General features: G+C 52.0%; 2 protein-coding genes across 7 annotated transcripts in view; one reads left to right on the plus strand and one right to left on the minus strand.

Annotated features, from left to right (window-relative positions):
* The window catches only part of BNIP3 (BCL2 interacting protein 3), a 547,174-nt gene that overhangs the window by 448,903 nt on the left and 78,587 nt on the right, over positions 1-19,684 (minus strand). The gene's annotated exons all lie outside the window — the stretch shown is intronic.
* INPP5A (inositol polyphosphate-5-phosphatase A) overlaps positions 1-19,684 on the plus strand; it is a 179,983-nt gene that overhangs the window by 45,142 nt on the left and 115,157 nt on the right. For all 5 annotated transcript variants that reach the window (XR_007471502.1, XM_049697523.1, XM_033420656.2 and 2 more), the window contains exon 2: positions 16,492-16,533. Coding sequence is in view for 4 of the 5 variants with exons in the window: in XM_049697523.1 (XP_049553480.1) it covers positions 16,492-16,533 (42 nt within the window). In the remaining variant the exon portion in view is untranslated. The remainder of the gene's footprint in view (positions 1-16,491; positions 16,534-19,684) is intronic.

The raw sequence follows: 19,684 nt of genomic DNA on the forward strand, positions 1-19,684 counted from the left end.
CCTCCCGTTTGAAAGTTTTAGGAAGTGCTTGAGAAAGACGAGCTTGTGTCCTGTGTCCTGGGGTGTCACTGTTTCCTCGGAAGGCAGGTGCGCTCAGCTCTCTCGCGGGCTGGGACTGCTGCAGCCGGGCCTTGAGTCCACATCTGCCCCGAGCCCGGGCTCCAGCGCCACGCAGCCCCTTTCCTGCCGGTCACAGTTGTGCTTCCCGGCTGAAGGACAGCGCCCGCGCCAAGCAAGCGGGCAGGCTTCCTCCTCTTCCCGCGGGTCCCAGAGGAGAGGGATCTTGGGAGGCGGGGGAAGGGCCAGAACTGGGGCGGGGGCCTCCTGGTTCCCGGCCCTGAGAGCCCCCAGGAGGACAAGATGCCCCAGGGGCCAGTCAGCTGCAGAGGTGGCCCGTCCGCTGCTTTGCGGCGCCTTTGCGGCCACGCGGCCCCTGCCCCTTCCCACTGGCCGCCTGCCCTGACGGGCTCCCCTGCGTCCTCTCCTCGGGGGCCTGCCTCTGCCAGCTCTGCCCCTGCTCCCCGCATCCGTACTCAGGCCTTCCGGGTGGAGGGGGTGCTTCCTTCTGCGCAGCCGCCGCCGCCCCCATCACTGTCCTCCCCGGAGCCAGCGGACTCTCGCGGCCCCGGGCTGTTGGCCTCCTTCGGGGACCCTCCTTGCGGACGCGTCTGCAGGATTCATGACACTGCAGTCGGTCGGTCGATGTCTGAGCACCTGCTGTGTTCCCTGCCTGCGAGGCCCAGGCAGTAACAGAGGGACAGAGGGGCAGAGGGGGCGGGGCCCATCCTGTCCTCTCCCGGCCCTGAAGGGACGGAGCCGAGGTGCTCTCTCCGGCCCGGCCCTCGCACCTGGTGCGTGTGCGTGGTGTCTGGGGTGGAGGGGGGCTCCCCGTCGCCTGTCTGGTGCCCTGCAGCCTCCTCCGGGACGGCACCGGCGAAGAAGGAGTCGGGGTGGCCCTGTGATGGGTGGACGCCCGGGCACGTGGCTGCCAGCGCAGCTCCCTCAGAGTCCTGAAGCCACGTTTCATGGATTCTCAAAGTACGTTTTTTCCACATTTTCCGTCGTCTGAATTGAGACTAGTCTCCAAAGTTCAAAACCTCATGGGGTGGCTGACGTAGGGGCGTGTTGGACGCGGAAAGTGACCGTCATCACTGGTGGAGGCGTGCCGTGGCTGAGGGACCATCCCAGAGCTGGCGGCCTTCTCATGCGGCCGGAGTCTGTCCTGCGGGAAGAGGGGGCCCTCGGCTCTGTTCCCGGTGGGGGCCCTGGGCTGGCGGGGCAGTGCCTTTCTAGGGCCCTGGGGGGGGAGCTGGGATCTGGCCCCTGGCTCCCCGGTGCCTCGTCCTAGGCGTCCCTCTGCCACTCTCAGCCTGGCTCTCTCCGTGATGCGGAACCCTGGGCCGTGGAGAGAGCAGGGCTGGGAAAGCGGGCGGCCGCACAGGCTCAGCTGAGCCCCCAGCTGGGAGGGCGGGTGCAGAAGCTGGGGGGCCCAGGCCAGCGGGAAGCAGAGGCCCCCCAGGATGCTGGGTGGCGGTTGCTCAGAGAGACCACTGGCTGGTGTGGGCAGGATGAGGCCCAGGACCAGTGCCGCCCTCCAGGCCGGCCAGGCTGTCACCCCAGGTGACCACCGAGGGGTCGGGGTGGGAGAGGGAGGGGGATGGAGGGGGCGCTCGGCGAGAGCTGGGACCTCCGCTGAGGGTCACGGCTGCTGTCGGGATGCACCGCCCTGCTCACGCTCTGTTGGCCTGGGGTCACGGTTTGTCTTTCAGTCCCGTCCCCACCCTGGGTCCTTCTGCCGCTGACCGTGGAGGCTGCTCGTCCTGCAGGGGGTCCACAGTTTGGGTCCCTGGTTGTGTCTCCCTCTTGGTTTCGGGTTGGATATTGGGGGCCAGGTGCCCCCTGCCCCACCTCGGGAGCCCAGCTCCAGGAAGAGGGCGGCCTCCGTGCACACAGGTCAGTCAGGGGTCTTCTTTGCGATGCTCTGTTTGGGTTTTCTCATATTGTGCCTTTTTTTTTCCTGGATGTTAAGAGTTCTTCATAGTTCTTCAGATATTAGGAAGATTAACTCTTCCTCTGTGATATATATGACAGGTATTTTCAATCGGTTTGACAGTTTTTGATTTTGCTAATTTTTTTGCCATGCAAAAGTTGTTTTTTTTTTAATTGTAGACGAACGTATCATTCTCTTTAAAAATTGTATTTGATTTGAGTCATAGTTTGTTTCTCCGAATGAACTTTAGAATCAGCTTATCTAGTCGAGCTGGGTGTGGGCGGTTCACTTATTGGCATCGTCTGGGGGAGAACTACTGACTTTATGGTGCCGAGTCCCCCTCTGAGGACCAGAGAGGGCTCTCCAGTGATTCACATCTGTTTCTTGTCTCTGCCAGGAATGTCATAACACTTTTCTCTTATAAAATTGTCACATTTTAAAATGTATCCCTAACTTGTGCCTTTTCTTACGTTGCTGCTATAAATGGGGCGTTCTTTCCCAGCGCATCTTCCTACTGGCTACTGTTTGTGTTTATGATGGCTGTTGATTTTGGTATGTTAACTTTATATCCTGCTATTTTCCCTGAATTCTTCTGTTGTTTGTTTTAGTCTTACCATTGATTCCCTGGGCTTCCCAGATGCACTGTCACATCATCTGTGGATGCAGGCAGCCCCGCCTTCCGTTCAGCTGTTATACCCGTAGTTGTTTTCTCGCTTTGATCTCATTCCCTAGTATCTTCGATGTAAGGTTACGTGGACGTGGGAATAATGGGCATCTTTGCCAAGTTCTCGACCTTAGTGGGAGGGGCTAGTGTTTCCCCCACAAAGAAGGGGCTAGCTTTAGGATGAGGTGCGAAGGTGTGTGTGGTGTATAACTTTTCCAATACATATATTGTGATATTCAAAGTTGTTGCTATTAAATAAGAAGCAATAAAAATAAAGAAAGCTTTTCAGTCCAAAATAAAATACAGAACTATGCCATTAACTGAAGGATCACAGGAAGGATAAACATAAATCCAAATATTATTGAATAAGAAAACAGGAAAAACCCAGGAAAACAGTAAATTAAGGAAATGTTAAGAGTTGTTTGTTTGAATACGTTAAGTGAGATAAATATTTGATAAGCTGATTATTGGAGGGAGGGAGGAAGGGAGGGACAGGCAGATAGACTGACCACACAGTATCACTTGGGGACAAGGATTACTCATACAGTTTAACCATTTGGATTACATTGTAAATTAGATCCTTACCGTAGACGTTATACCAAAATAAAATCTGAGCGGAGAAAAATGTTTAGAGTGACATGTTTCATTTCGTTATACGCACACAGACATGTTTGTAATAGCAAGGACATGTATGGGTTTTCTATGCTGTGTAACAAATCATCACTGACCTTGTGGTTAGAATAAGCACCCGTTCACTGTGTCAAGTTCCTGTGGGGTAGGAGTCGGGACAGCTGAGCTGGGTCCTCTGCACAGGGTCTCATCTGGAGACCCCAGGAGGGAAGGTCTGTGGATCAGCTCCCTCAGGCTGTTAGCAGAAATCATTTCCTTGTGGCTGTAGAATTCCTGGTATCTTGCTTCTTCGGGGCCAGCAGGAGAGGGAGAGAGAAAGAGAGAGAGAGAGCGCGCCCTTTGCTCCCAGCCTCTGACCTTTAGATCCTCTAAATGGTTCACCCGATATCTGATAAGGTCAGACCTACCCAGCATAATCCCCCTCTGATTAACTTAAGATCAGCTAATTACGGGATTTCATTACATCTGCAAAATCCCTTCCCCTTTGCCGTATGTTACCCAATCATGAGAGTGACATCTTACCGTATTCACAGCCCCACCCCCACCCCCACCCCCACCCCCACTCTTGAGTGGGAGGGGTGGTGCAGGAGTGAAAGCCTGGGTGGGGCACCTGCAGGCTTGTTGGGATTCTGCCTGCTCAGGGAGCACCTATCAATTCCTGGTTCATTACAGTTTTATCATAAATGTTGCTTTTATTGAAAAACTTTTCAGTTCATTTTTTAACCTTCATTTATTTCTTCTCCATCATTTTTCCCTTATTTAAATGCAAATATTTGACCTATATAATTTTCCTTCTCCCTGAACAACTTTTGAAAACGTTACTTTCAGGTCATGTCTACCTGTGATGAATTTCCTCAGTTTTGTTTGTCCAGGTAAGTCTGTCTCCCCTTCTTTTGAAAGATGACTTCGCTGGGCACAGAATTCTAGGTCGGTGCTTCGGTTTTCTTCTTTTGCCGCTTGGAAGGTTTCCCTTCACTCTCTCCTTGCTCATGTGGTTTCTGTTGAGAAGTTCATGTAATTTTCATCCTTGTTCCTCTATAGATTAGGTGACTTTTTCCCCCTTCCTTCTTTCAAAGTTTCTCCTTGTCTTTGGCTTTCAGCAGTTTGTGCCTAGTTTCAGACATTTTGGTATTTATCCTACTTGGTGTTCTCTAAGGCTTTTGGATCTGTGGTTTGGTGTATGTCCTGAGTTTTGCAAAGTTCTTGGCCATTGTTTCTTGAAACTTTTCTTCTGCTCTCTTCTCTCTTTCTCCTTCTGCTATTCCTGTTACATGTACGTTTTATCTTTTGAAATTGTCCTACAGTTCTTGGACGTTCTGTAATTTTTTCATTTTTTTAATCTCCACATTTCAGTTTTGGAAGTTTCTGTTGACGTATCTTCAAGCTCACTAATTGTTTCCTTGGCTGTGTCTAGTCTGTTAATGAGCCCACCGAAGGCATTCTTCATTTTGTTACTGTTTTTGATTTCTAGTATTTCCTTTTGACTCTAAGAGTTTCCATCACTCTGCTTATATTACCCATCTGTTCTTGCATCTTGTCCACTTTTTCCATCACAGTTATTTGAAACCCCCTTTCTGGTAATTCCAAAATCTATGTCATAATTGAGTCTGATTCTGATGCATTTTTAAAAATGTCTTTAGGGAATTCCCTGGCAGTCCAGTGATTAGGACTGTGCACTTCCACTGCCAAGGGCCTGGGTTTGATCCCTGGTTAGGGAACTAAGATCCTGCAAGCTGCTAGGTGCAGCCAAAACATAAATAAATAAGTAAAATAAAATGTCTCCAGACTGTTTTTTTTTTTTTTCTTGCCTTTTACTATGCCTTGTAATTTTTTTTTTGAAACCTGGACATGATGTATTGGGTAATAGGGACTGAGGCCTTCAGCATGAGGCAGGAGCTGGACTGTGTTTACTGTTTGCTGTAGTTGTGGTGTCAGAGGCTTCACATCCCCCAGTGTCCTGGTTTTGGGGTTCCCCTAAGTACTCCTCCTACATCTTGCCCCTGTTTCGGCTGGAGTCACTGCCATTGCACTGGAGCCCTCCTGGTGTGGTGGTAAGGAGTGGGGGAAGGGGTGTTCTACAGTCTGTGATTAAATCTCAGTCTGCTAGTGGCCCCGTGTCCCTGGGCTGTGACCCTCACACATTTCTTACTTCCTTCTCCCCATCCCTTAGATGAGGTAGGGAGGCTAGGAGGGGGAAACGTCCTTCCCGCAGGTGGGCTGAGGCTCCGGCAAAGTCTTTCTCTGCCAAGTGGACTTTGAGAACGCATTGGGTGTATTTCACAAAGGTTACTCTTGCCCTCCTTCTGCCAGAGCCAGGAGGGGATCTTCACTGTGAGCACTCTGTGGGGTGCCTGGAAGTAAAGCCTAGAAAAATGTGCAGGCCTGCTTAGAAGTGTGGTCCCAAGGAGTTCCCCACGTTCATGCTGTCTGCACCCAGCCTCCAGCCTTTCTTCAAAATTACCATCTATTATAAGTCTTCCAGTGATGTTCTGACTCAAGCAGCTTCTCTTCCAGGTCTCAGGGGGGTGGTTTCCTAGCCATTGCAGCTCTCTGATGGGTCCAAGAAAAGACGTTGTAAGGATAAGAGTGAGGACTTGCAAGCTCTTTACGTCATGGGTCTGCAGCTGCAAGTTTCTAGTTAACGTTTCGGTTCATTTTAGAGATAATCATTTGATTTTCTTAGTCTTGTTAGTATGGTCGGTTGTATTAGGGGCTTTCCTCATATCGAACCGTCCGTGCATTCATGGTTTATTGCACTTAGTTCTGATTGTGAATTTTCAGTGTGCTGCTGCATTCTTTATGGTAGGGTATTTGCACTGATAGCCATACGTGAGACTGGCTTGAAGTTCCCCCTCTTTATGTATGCTGTCTTTATCTCGTATATATGTCAGTACTACACCCTTTTTTCATGATAGAGACTTTAAAGTTTTTCTTCTTTTTCTGTGACCTAGAGCTGTACTGTCTAATAATGGCTAATTATATGTGACTGTTATACTTAAATTAATCAAAATAAAATAAAAATTAAAAAATTCCATTACTTAGTCCACACTAGCCACATTTCAAGTGGAAATTTAGCTGGTGCCAATAGAGAACATCTTTATCGTCACACGAAGTTTCACTGGAAACTTTCATGAGTTTCAGAGTCAGAGAAGCTTCCCATGTCTCTGAAATCTGCACTGTCCAGGCCAGTGGTCACTAGCCACAGGTGGCTTTTGAGGAGATTTGTATGTGTGGTGTGTTTGTGGTGTGTGTACAGTGTGTGTGCGTGGTGTACTTGTGTGTGTGTGTATGTGTTTGTGGTGTGTGTTTGGTGTGTGTTTGGTGTGTTTGTGGTGTGTGTGTGTGGTGTGTGTGGTGTGTGTAGCGTATGTGTATTTATGGTGTGTTTGTGGTGTGTGTGTGTTTGTGGTGTGCTTGTGTGTGTGTGTGTGGTGTGTATGGTGTGTGTGTCTGTGGTGTGTTTGGTGTGTGTGGTATATCTGTGTGTGTATGGTGTGTATGTTTGTGGTGTGTGTGGTGTGTTTGTGGTGTGTGTGGTGTATGTCTGTGTGTGTATTGTGTGTGTGGTGTGCTTGTGTGTGTGTGGTGTGTGTGTGTGGTGTGTGTGTGGTGTGTTTGTGGTATGTATGGTGTATGTCTCTGTGTGTATTGTGTGTGTGGTGTGTGTGGTGTGCTTGTGTCTGTGTGGTGTGTGTATGGTGTGTGTCTGTGTGGTGTGTGTGTGGTGTGTGTATGGTGTGTGTGTGTGTGTGTGGTGTGTGTTTGTGTTTGTGGTGTGCTTGTGTGTGTGTGTGGTGTGTATGGTGTGTGTGTCTGTGGTGTGTGTGGTGTGTTTGGTGTGTGTGGTATATCTGTGTGTGTATGGTGTGTGTGTTTGTGGTGTGTGTGGTGTGTGTGTGGTGTGTGTGGTGTATGTCTGTGTGTGTATTGTGTGTGTGGTGTGTGTGGTGTGCTTGTGGTGTGCTTGTGTGTGTGTGGTGTGTGTATGGTGTGTGTATGGTGTGTGTGTGTGTGTGGTGTGTGTGTCTGGTGTGTGTGTCTGGTGTGTGTGTGGTGTGTGTATGGTGTGTGTGTGTGTGTGTGGTGTGTGTGTGGTGTGTGTATGGTGTGTGTCTGTGTGGTGTGTGTCTGTGTGGTGTGTGTATGGTGTGTGTGGTGTGTGTATGGTGTGTGTGTGTGTGTGGTGTGTGTGTGGTGTGTGTATGGTGTGTGTCTGTGTGGTGTGTGTCTGTGTGGTGTGTGTGTGGGGTGTGTATGGTGTGTGTGTCTGTGTGTGTGTATGGTGTGTGTCTGTGTGGTGTGTGTGTGGTGTGTGTCTGTGTGGTGTGTGTGTGGTGTGTGTATGGTGTGTGTGTCTGTGTGGTGTCTGTGTGGTGTGTGTATGGTGTGTGTGTGTGTGTGTATGGTGTATGGTGTGTGTGTCTGTGTGGTGTGTGTGTGGTGTGTGTATGGTGTGTGTCTGTGTGGTGTGTGTCTGTGTGGTGTCTGTGTGGTGTGTGTATGGTGTGTGTGTGTGTGGTGTGTGTATGGTGTGTGTCTGGTGTGTGTGGTGTGTGTCTGTGTGGTGTGTGTATGGTGTGTGTCTGTGTGTGTGTGTGTGTGGGGTGTGTGTGTGTGTGTGGTGTGTGTATGGTGTGTGTGTGTGTGTGTATGGTGTATGGTGTGTGTGTCTGTGTGGTGTGTGTGTGGTGTGTGTATGGTGTGTGTCTGTGTGGTGTGTGTCTGTGTGGTGTCTGTGTGGTGTGTGTATGGTGTGTGTGTGTGTGGTGTGTGTATGGTGTGTGTCTGGTGTGTGTGGTGTGTGTCTGTGTGGTGTGTGTATGGTGTGTGTCTGTGTGTGTGTGTGTGTGTGGGGTGTGTGTGTGTGTGGTGTGTGGGGTGTGTGTGTGTGTGTGGTGTGTGTGTGGTGTGTGTATGGTGTGTGTGTGTGTGGTGTGTGTATGGTGTGTGTGTGTGGGGGGGTGGGTGTGTGTATGGTGTGTGTCTGTGTGGTGTGTGTGTGGTGTGTGTATGGTGTGTGTGTGTGTGTGTGTGTGTATGGTGTGTGGTGTCTGTGTGGTGTGTGTATGGTGTGTGTCTGTGTGGTGTGTGTGTGGTGTGTGTATGGTGTGTGTATGGTGTGTGTATGGTGTGTGTCTGTGTGGTGTGTGTGTGGTGTGTGTCTGGTGTGTCTGGTGTGTGTCTGGTGTGTGTATGGTGTGTGTCTGTGTGGTGTGTGTGGTGTGTGTGTGGTGTGTGTATGGTGTGTGTCTGTGTGGTGTGTGTATGGTGTGTGTGTCTGTGTGTGGTGTGTGTATGGTGTGTGTATGGTGTGGTATATGGTGTGTGTGGTGTGTGTGTGTGTGTGTGGTGTGTGTGTGTGTGGTGTGTGTCTGTGTGTGTGTGGGGGGGGGTATGTGAGTTGTTGGGCTTCTGACTTAGTGACTGTTTGCGCGGTAATATGCAGATTAGCCCAACAGCTTTCATGTAAGCTGCAAGTACTTTCCCGTTTGTCATTTGCCTTTTTTTTCCCGTTGTTCATAGTGAATAGTAGTTGTTTCAAATGTTGCTGAACTATTCTGAGAGCTTTCATTGTTTTTCTCTGCCTCAAGCTTTTAAAATTAACAGTTAAAAACATGAAAGTAATGCATGGTAATAATTATAAGCATATTAAAAATGAAGAAAAGAAAAGAAAAAGAAATTGCTTCAAATACAACTACTCAAATTTTGGTGTTTTTTTCTCAGTCTTTTTTTTTACCCTGACAGAGGGTTCAAAGCAGCTGCCCCACAGGGAGGGCCCGCGACTACCTTCCGCTCAGCCATTCATTCCTCACGGACCCACGTGGGTCTGTCCGCCCTGCGTTAGCCTTGGCTCTCTGGGGACGAAGTGGAGGGCGAGGGTGGCCCGTTGCTGCAGGGTCCTCTGCAGATGGCTGTGCTGGTCTGGTCCTTGCTGTTGGGCTTGTGCGTGGGCACGAAGTATTTTTGTGTTCCTTCCATCTCTGTTAAGGTGTAAACTGCTTCCATGTTAATATGTGCTCATCAGATGTTGTATTTCTTGGTAAAATACACCTGGCATAGTATTTATCATTTTAATCCTTTGTAAACGTACAGTTCATCGGCATTACGTCCATTTACAGTGCTGTGTGATCGTCACCACTATCTATACCCAGAACTTCTTTATCATCTCATGGATTTCTTGCTGTTGCCTCCTTCTTTCCTTCAGCAGACATACTACATGACTTTCTTTATCGATGAGCCGTCCGCAGTACTATTCTGAAGTATTCTTAATTGTAATTCTCTTATAAATGATGTTGTCATGAACTTCTTTGTGTGCAGAGCGTTTTTGTTGTTTAGAATTACATTTTTTAGGATCGACGTCCAGAAATAGAATTTCACATTTGGAAGGAATGAGCATTTTTAACATTTTTCCCAGCCACATTTTGCTAGTTTTTTTCTTATTCTGCAAGGTCATGAGAGCAAATTGAGGGTGTTTAAGAGGTAAGTAAGGTATGTGCTTTCTTCGAATACACACAGAGCCCTGCCTGGCTCACGCTTTGGGCTGAAATGAGAGTATTTCTTTAAGAGCTAGTACGTGTGTTTAGCTTTTATTCTTACTTTAGTGTCTTTAAAAATCACTCTGCACTAGCCAAATATGGGCTGCAGCTCTGAGGAGGCCTCCAGGCCTTGCCGCGCAGAGTCACCAGTTTGTTAATTTAGCCGCTGGGACATCAGCGTGATTGCAGCCCAGCAAGACCTGTTTGGGTGGGGCTCTCTGTTAAAGGGTGCCGTGCTAAGGTAGGTCTAATTTTATAGAAAATTCTGGGATACGTACATTTGAAAAAATCATTTTTGTGTTTGGTCTTGGCAGAAAAGCAGGCCTCTGTGTGTGTGTGTGTGTGTGTGTGTGTGTGTGTACATGCACACGCACTCACGTTTTAATGTGTGAGCATGTATTTTCTAGATATTTGGAACCACGGTGACAAAGCTTTTCCGGTGTTTCCGCTGTACCTTTCCCTTTTACACACGGCATCGTGGGAGGTGTGTCAGGTGTGTGCACGTGTGGCTGTGCCGCTGTGCGCTTATCCAGGACAGGCCCTGGGCGGCATCCACTCTGCTCCTCCAGTAGCGGGAGCTTTCGGTCGCCCTGGTTTACCTCCTTGAGGACATCATGGTCTGTTGTTAAACTCCTTACATTCTGTGAGATAAGATTTGAGGTAGATATTTGGATTTCAGACTGTAATTGCAGTTGTAACTTTCAAGAATTTAGTGTTTTTCCACACATCTTCAGGAATGCATTAAGAAAGGGAAACAATAGGGCTATATGCTGGGTGGGGACATTCTTATCTGTAGAGTTTAAAAATTATGTATTATGTTGGCATTGCAGACGGTCTTCTCATTCTTATTTTTGTTTCCAGTGTTTGCCCTTTGATGTGTGTTGTGTGGTCACGGTACGTGGTGACGTTGTGCTGTGTTCGGCAGCCCCAGAGTTTTCTGTGTGTCTCCATCAGGTGGGCCTATGGGACTTCCCTTTCTTATCACTGGGCTTGAAACTTTTTTTTTTTAAATAAAATAAGAGTAAAATGCAATAACGCACCTAGAACAGCTCCAGAGACTGCTGAGCCGCAGCCCGGGGGGCTTTGCTCCAGTGGAGCTGCAGCGACTCCAGACGTGTTTCTCTTTAGTTTTGTCGTGGTCAGATGCACATGACATACGACTTACCACGTGACCCAAGTGCCAGGCTCAGTGGCATCAGGTACATTCACATCGTTGTGTAGGCGTCGCCACCATCAGCTCCAGGACTTTTTCATCTCCCGAAACTGACACTCTGCCCCCATTCAACACTCTGCATCCCCTCCCCACCACCCCTGGCCCCCACCATCTGCTTTCTGTCCCTAGGGACTTGACTGCAGTAGGGACCCAGCATGAATAGAGTTATGCGGTATTTGCCCTTTTGTGACGGGCTTATTTTGCACAGCCTGATGTCTGTAGGAGTCATCCATGGTGGAGCACGTCAGAATTTCCTTCTCTCTTGAGGCGGAATAACAGTGCAGTGTGTGGACGACACCACGCTGTGCTCGTCCGTTCCTCCACCAGCGGCCAGTTGCGCTGCTTCCACCTTTTGGCTGATTGTGAATAACAAATGCTGCTGTGAACGTGGGTGTGCAAATGGCTGCTTGAGTTTCTGCTTTCGATTCCTTTGGATAAATGCCCAACGTGGAATTGCAGAATCGTATGGCGAATTCTATTTTGAGTATTTTGAGGGACCACCATACTGTTTTCCAAGGTGGGTGCACCATTTTACATTCCCACTGACGTGCGCGAGGGCTCTGATTTCTCCGCGTTCTCACCAGCGCCTGTTATTTTGTTTATCTATTTTAAGATGATGGGTGTGAAGTGGTACCTCACTGCGGTTTAGACGTGCATTTCCTTAATGGCTGGTGACGCTGAGCATCTTGTCATGCGCTTATTGGCCCTTTTTGCACCTTCCTTGGAGGAGTGTCTATTCCAGTCCTGTGCCTCTGTTGAATAGTCATATTTGTCTTTTTGTTGTTGAGTTGTAAGAGTTTTAAAAAATATATTCTGGATGTTAACCCACTATCAGATATATGATTTGCCAGTATTTTCTTACATTCTGTGGGTTGCCTCTTCACTCTATTGATCGTGTCTTTTGATGCACAGAAGTTTTAAATTTGGGTGTAGGCCAGTTTATTTTTTCATTGGTTGCCCGCGCTTTTGGTGTCACGATCCAAGGAATCATTGCAAAATCCAGTGTCACGAAGCTTTTCCCCAACGTTTTCTTCTAAAAATGTTATAGATTTAGGTCTTATGTTTAGGTCTTTGATCCATTTTGAGTTAATTTTTATATATGGTGCTAAGTAATAGTCCAACTTTATTCTTTTGTATGCAGATACCCGGTTTTCCCAAAATCATGTGTTGAAATTACCGTGTTTTCCTTATTTTGTGGTCTTGGCACCTTTGTGAAAAATCATTTGACACACATGTGATGGTTTATTTCTGGGCTCTCTTCTCTGTTCCACTGGTCTATACGTCTGTCTTTGTGCCCGTCCCATGCCGTTTTGATGACTGTGGCCGTGAAATCGGGAAGTGTAAGACCTCTAATTTCTTCTTCTTCTTCAAGATTGTTTTGACTATTTATGGTCCCTTGAGATTTCATATGAATTTTAGGATGGGTTTTTCTATTTCTGTAAGAAAAGTAGTTGGAATTTCAGTAAGGATGGCATTGAATCTGAAGATTGCTTGGGATGGCATCAACATCTTAACAGTACTGTCTTCCAGTCCATGAGCTCGGGATGTGTTTCCATTTACCGATACCTAATTTCCTGCAGAAATGTTTTGTAGTTTTCAGTGTACAAGTCTTGCCTTGGTTATCTTATTCTTTTTGATGGTATGGTAGATGGAATTTTCTTTATCTCTTTTTTGGATTGTTCATTGTTAGTCTATAGAAAACCAGTGATTTTTGTGTGTTGATTTTGTGCCCTACGACTTTGCTATAATTCATGTATCAGTTCTAACAGGTTTTTGGTAGACTCTTTGGGGCTCACTATATATAAGATCATGTCATCTGTGAACAAAGATAATTTTATTTCTTCCTTTGCAGTTTGGCTGCCTTTTGTTTCTTTTCTTGCCTAATGCCGTGGCTAGGGCTTCCAGAACTGTGTTGAATACAAGTGGTGAGAGTGGGCATCCTTGTCTTATTCCTGATCTTAGGGGAGAAGCTTTCCATTTTTCACCATTGAGAATAATGTTAGCTGTGGTTACTTCAATTTTGAGTGTTAGAATCTGTAGGCATTTCCCCCCTTAGGTTCCTTTCTGTGCTTTTATGTCTAGGAAAGCTATCTTTCTAGCATAAGGACAGCTATTTGCTTATGTCTTCTTCTGATAGTTTTTCCTGTTTCAAGTTTTGTGTTTATCTCCTGAAGTCATGTAGAGCTTATTTTGTTTGCAAAGTAAAGAAAAGATCTAATATAGCAGTTTAAAAATAAGCATTGAACTAGTTGACTACTACTGCCTTGGCCCTCACCAGTGTGACATGCCCCATTACTTCCTGCAGCTGCCTCAGTTCTGTACTTAGGAAGGGGGTTGCTGTGTCTTCAAGAGTCTGGGTGCCTTTCTCTGTCAGGGGGTGCGGGACAAGCATGCTAAAATGACTCTCAATTCCTTCACGCTTCCTGCCGAAATAGAATTCTTTTATAAGGTCCCTTTTTGTTTTCCTTAAAGTCTAAGCATTATAGAAAAGTACAAATCATCCCACAACCCAGAAAGAGCCATTGTACATGTGTCCCCAGCTCTCTGTGTGCAGGGCGGTGCAGTGAGCAGGGTGGGCTGAGTGACCAGGGGCCACACAGCACTGCTGTCTTCAGTCCAATGTCAAATTGAATTCTCTTGGAATTTTCAGGAGAAAAAAGTACTGGCTTGAGAAAAATGCAAACTATATATCTCTCTAAAATTCTCCTAAGTATATGAAACCTTAAAAACAGACTTTAAGAATTTGTAGTTTGAAAATACATCTTAACTTTCGACCATGTTCGTGAACTGCCTGCTGTAAAGAAATCACTCTTCTGCAGGGGTTCTTTGCTTGCCACCCACCCCCCCACCCGGTATAGATTTAGTATCTGCGTTTTGTCAGGTCTCTGACATCACATCCCTTCACGTCTAGTCCTTAGTCCTGTGCGTAGGTGGACGCCGGGCTCGTCCCCGTGGTCTTCCGGTTTCTGTTTCTGTTCCTGAGTTCTGGGCCTGCGGGTTCCGCATCCGTCTGTCCGTCAGTGACCGGGTTGGTCTTGCTGTCCGTCTTTCCGAATCCCCTTTTCTCAGAATACTGTTCCCTCGCAAGCTTGGTTGGTTTTCCTTCCCTTTTAGGGAAGCATTTGCTCTACATTGGCTTCTGGGCCCTTTGTGTCCCGTTTTCCAGCTCCCTCCTTGGGGATGCCCATTCCTGCTGCTCCGCACCCTCAGGCTCCCGCGCTCGTGGACTCGGGACTGGAAGCTGAATCTCTTTGCCCTCTGTCTCCAGGCCGAGCCCACGAGCTGAAATGCTGGTGGGCCCTCTGTGCCCCCAAACCAGCACCCTTGCCCTCAGCCCAGGACAGGGGTGGGGGGCTGCCCTCCCCTTTCACTCGCTCCTGGTCAGGGCATCTGGGACCTTTGCACTCGAAGTCTTCTTTCTTTGATCACCCCGGGGCCCAAGGCCGACTGACTGGCCATCCCTGCTCGCGTCCTCGCCATGGCGCGGGTTGCCCCGCGTCCCTGGTTCAGGTGGGGGATCGTTCGGGTCGGTGGGAGAGGGGTGCGCGGTGCTCTCCGTGCTCTCAGAGCTGTGCCGCCGTCACCGCCTCCACCCCTCAGCCACACCCGGGACCCGGCAACAGTCTGCTGCCTGTCTCTGCGGACCTGCCTGTTCTGGAGTTCCGTGAACCGGCATCAGACGTCATCTGTCCTTTGGTGACGGGCTTCTTTCACTGAGCACAGTGTTTTGAGGCTCGTCCATGCCGTGGGCCATGTCAGTGGCCGTCGTGTTCTCTTGGACCACGTTTTGTCTCTCCGTGCATGCTGGGCTGGCCTTTGGGCAGTTCCTGCCTTTCGCCTGCCGGGATTCCGTGGCTACAAGTGCTCGTGGCCGAGCCTCTGCTTGGACAAGCGTTTCCACGTCTCTTGGGCGCATTGCTGGGCCAGCCGGCGTTTTGAGGAAGCGCCAGACCGTTTCCCACAGCAGCTGCGCCGCCCGCACCCTCCTCCCCCGCCCCCAGCCGTGTCTGAGGGTCCGCTTCTGTGCAGTCTCCCCAGACTTGTCTCTGTGTCAGCGTCCCGGGCTGTGGGGTGGCATCTCGCCGTGGTTCGGGTTTGCGTTTCCCTGACGCCTAGTGATGTTTGGCATCTTCCATGGGCTGTTGGCTGTCAGTCTGTTCAGAGCCTCTGCCCGGTCTTTCCGTGGGCGGCCTGCCTGCTCGTGCTTTTCTTTATTCACCTGGGAGGGTGACAGACAGAGGCACGGCGTGCCCTCCTCCCCGTGCAGGACGTGGGGGCTGGAGGCTGGGCCCCGGCCCCGAACTTGGCCTTGGAGACTGGAAGGCCCCACACCCAGCTGGACGCTGGCCTCCGTCTCTGTTGCGCGGATGTGTGGAGCCTCCTCTACACCCTCCTGTGTGGTCTGCGAGGCTCTGGTTTCCCAGCCGTTTTCCCTTTGTTCGTTGCTCAGCCTGCAGTGCAGGCTACCTGCCCTCGGGACACACAGAAGCATCAGCGGGCGACAGCACCTCCCGTGTGGCAGCCGTGCACTCTGGCTTCGTGGGCCATGGGTGACGCGTTTGGGCCCAGCAGTGGTCAACCTGGACTCTGGCTCCGGGCCCACAGCCTCGCCGTCCAGAGCTCTGCTCGGATCAGGGGTCTGAGTCCTGAGGCATGGTGGGTGGGGTTTTGTTTTTTTTGTTTCGAATTGTGGTAGAAAACACATAACATTAGATTTGTCATCTTCGCCGTTCTTAAGCGTGGTCCAGCAGTGTCAGGGACATTCACACTGATGTCACCAGATCTCAGGAACTTTTCATTTCCTGTGTCTGAAACTGCACCCACTGGACGTACGTCCCTGCCGTGTCTCCCGTCCCTGTCCAGGCCTGCCGTGACCTCTAGCACCTTGGCCTCGTTGGGTTGGGTTGGACCATGCCCCTCACTCGGCTGGCTGGCCTGGTGGTCCAGGACCCTGGCAGGCCGTGTGGGAAAAGGCGGCGTCCTGTTTTCTCAGGGACCGGGCACTCTGTGTTGGCTGTGTCCTGGGGTGTCCGCAAGCCCGAAACCAGCACTTGGTGCCGCGTGGCTCTTTCCACGTTCTCAGAGCCTGGCCCGGGCCCCCTGCCGCTAGGTCCTGCCGGACACCCCCGCCTGGCTGCGGGCAGCCCCTCCCAAGCCCCCCACCCCACCCCCCGCCCCGGGGACAGAGCAGGGCTGGAGGTCAGCTCTGGATCCAGGGCTGTGGCGCCTGCCCATCACCAGGCGAGGCTTGTCCTCGCTCTGCCCCTTTTCCCTGGACGAGCTGTGGACCAGCTCCCCGTGCAGAATGGGGTCTCCTGAGTGGAGCAGGGTGTCCTCCGCCCCGTGTCGCGCCCTAGCCCCCATGGTGAGGACGGCAGGTGGGCCATCACGTTGGCGTCTGCTCGCGGACGTCAGGGCTGTGTCACTGGCCTGACTGTCTTTTCTTCTTAATTTACAGCCAGAAAACCTCCAGAAGAACTGGCTGCGGGAATTTTATCAGGTAAGAGCCCCGTGGCGGCCGGGCCCGCGGGAGGGGAGCGGCTCACATTGCGAGAGATCACGATTCGTCCTGTGGCCTCGCGCAGGCAGCCGGGGGGTCCCATCCACTTCCCAGTTCCTCCTCGGAGGCCCCTCCCTTCTCAGATGCCCCCACCCCGGCCGGGGTCTCTGGTTGTCGGAGGGGAGGCTGTCGCAAGCTGGCGGGGACATTTGGGTGCCTTTCGGGGCGCCCTGGGTTCTGGGCAGAAAGCACGGTGACCGGCTGGCGGGTGGATGCCGGCCGGAGGCTCTGGGGGAAGCCTGTCGGGACGAGCGGCTAGTTCCCGGCACCTTCTGTGGAGCAGCTGTTGGTTGGGCCCCTCGTCTGTGGTCAGTTCTGTCCTGGATGCCAGGGGGGCTGCTCTGGAGGGATGACAGAGGACTCTGCTCCTGGAACTTGTGCTCCACGGGGACAGGCGAGGAGCACAGCCAGGACCAGCTCAGACGTCCCCCTACGAGGACCAGCCTCGCAGTATCGGGGTCCTTGGCGGCGCGCGTGGGACCCTGATGGGGCGTTGAGAGGCCACTCTGGGAACTGGTGGACGAGTAGGGCATCCCGCTCAGCGGGGCTGCAGGCTGACTGTGGGCCACCAGGAGGCCAGTGTGGCCGCAGAGCCTGGGGTAGGGACCGAGTGATGAGCCCAGCACGTGTGTTCTGTGAACAGGAGGAAGTGTGGATATTGGGGGCAAGCCTCAGGGCTGCTGAGACCCCAGGGGCTGAGGGGTGGCACCTGGCGGGTCCCCTCGGGGGCGCTTGGTGTCCTGACCATCCCATGTGGGACACATGGGCCACTGGGCAGCCCTGGGCTCCTGCCGTCCCTGCTGGCACTGGGGGGTGGCCATCTGTCAAATCTGTTGGTCTGAGCTGTCCACGCCTGACCCCACCAGATGCTCAGACCACTGGTGGGGACAGGGGTGGGGTACGGGTTCTGCTCCCACCCTGGAGATGCAGCCGGATCCAGAGGGAAGAGTCCAATGAGGTGTGTCTGCCTGGGCTATTTGGAGGCGGGCGGTGGTCTTGGCTGGGAGGGCAGGCGGGTCCCTGGGGAGCATCTGAGGCCCCGGAGGGTGGGGTTGGCAAGAGGCCGTGGCGGGGGTGTCTGTGGTAGTGAGTGGGGCTCGTTTCCCCATCACCTGGGGGTTCTGAGCTCTTCCTTCCCCACATTCTGCCCTGCCCAGGTGCAGAGCTGGCCTCAGGGCCCCGGCCGAAGCCTGGCCTGGCAGCTGTTACGTCAGCTCCAGGCAGGCAGCTGTCCAAGGGGGCAGGGCGAGACCACCTTCCTGGTCGAGGGCTCACCTCGGGGGCGCGGTCCGGCTCCAGCGGCTCCCTCTGCCTGTGGCCGTGGAGAGGCCCTGGTGTGTGGCCGGAGCCATCCGTCCAGCTCTGTCTGTTCCCTGGTCTGTGTTAGTTTCGGCCAGAACAGCTGTCATGTTTGTTCGTTTGTTTTTCATGGCTGGGCCTTGGCAGTGCCCGAGGAGCACAGGGTGTGAGATGTGGTGGGTAGCGGGCCTGGCTCCGGGCTGGGAGGGGTCTTGGCGGTGACGGCCTCAAGGATGCAGGTGGGAGGCCTGTTCGGGCGCTGGGCTGCCCTCGGTGAGAGGCCCCTGGGATCGGTCACGGGGAGCCGGCGAGAGACGCCGACTTGACAGGCCCCAGACTGAAGGCGCGGGGCTCACGTCCAGCCTTCCTTTTCCCTCCTGTTCTACTGACGACCTGGAGCCTCGGTGCAGTTAGGACAGTGAGTAGCCGGTGGGCTGGGGGTGAGTTCAGAGGGCGGCAGCTCCACTTTTTGTGAACTCTGACCCCCAGGAAACACAGGCCTCCTCCTTTCTGAGCCTCCTGGCTGCACACTCAGCCGTGTCGGGCTGTTTCCGGAACCAGAGACCGACCGGCGGGTAGGCAGCTTGGTGCTTCTCTCGGGGTCGGTGTGCAGGGCGCCCGCGTCCTTTCTGGAACACTCCGCCTTGGCAAAGGGAATAGAACGTATGGAGTGATGAGAGCTGCGGGACGTTCTTCCCGGTTTGTGAGCAGAAGCCTCTTGAGGAGGAAGGAATTTCAGTGGCAATTCTTAAAAGTAAGATTTTAACACAAGCCCCCCCCCCCCACCGCCTTTCTTGGGCCGACTTGGTCAGTGGGGTGCCCAGCCCCCTGCCCGCAGCCCAGCAGCTGTGGGTCGGGGAGCCGAGCAGCCCCACCCAGCGCAAGGCTGGCGCTGGCCCAGGGCCCAGGGGGCGGCGCCTTGAGACACGGGGAGCTGGGTGGCTGTACTTTTTTAAAAAAAATCCTAGAGTTTCTGTTATGCGGTTATGATATTTTTCAAAGTAGGCTTTTAATGACCTGCTTTTATAAACAGGAGAACTGAATACAACCTTCATGTTTTCTAGAACCCTTGGAGTAATTTTTGCTTTTTTGTCAAACTTGATCACCGTAAAAATGCAGGGACAGGAGGAAATACCGTTTATGTTCCCATCCTTAGTTCTGAACTGAGATTTTCGTGTGCTCTGTCCCGAACGTGGCCACGGCACCAGAGAGGGTGGTCAGCCTTCCAGAAGACGCAGAGCCTGGCCTCACCCCTGCTGGCCTCCCCATGCTTCCCTGCCCTCTGTGCCCATCCCAGCTCTGACCTCTCCCCAGGCCTCAGACTCCTGGAACCATCGCCAGCGACCCTCACCCACTTCCAGGCCAGCGGCAGCCTTGCCAGCCCCCTTCATGGTCCCTCGGGAATCTCCCTCGAGGCCGCCACACCCCCGTCCTTTCCCTGTGAGCAGCGGAGCGCCCTGCAAATGGAAGCCAGGTCCTGCTGCCCTCCTGCTTCCCGTCTCCTGGGCTGAGGGCCCAGGGTCCATGCGGGGCCTCCAGGCGGCCCCACTCACCCCGCTGCCTCCTTCTGTGCCTGCTCTGTTCCCAGGCACGCCTGGGGTTTGGGCCTCTGCCTTGCCCCCCGCCCCACTCTCCTCGTCCTGTGGTTGCTGCCCCCCGGAGAGGCCCCTCCCGGTCACCCTCTTGGCCTCCCCCAGCCTTATCTTGCCCTGTGGACGAATCACTCTCTGAACTTGTATTCTGCACATGCGGCCTCCACCTCTGCCCCCAAATTCATATGCTGGAGCCTCAT

This window comes from Orcinus orca, chromosome 14 (assembly GCF_937001465.1).
Source record: "Orcinus orca chromosome 14, mOrcOrc1.1, whole genome shotgun sequence".
Lineage (NCBI taxonomy): Eukaryota > Metazoa > Chordata > Mammalia > Artiodactyla > Delphinidae > Orcinus > Orcinus orca.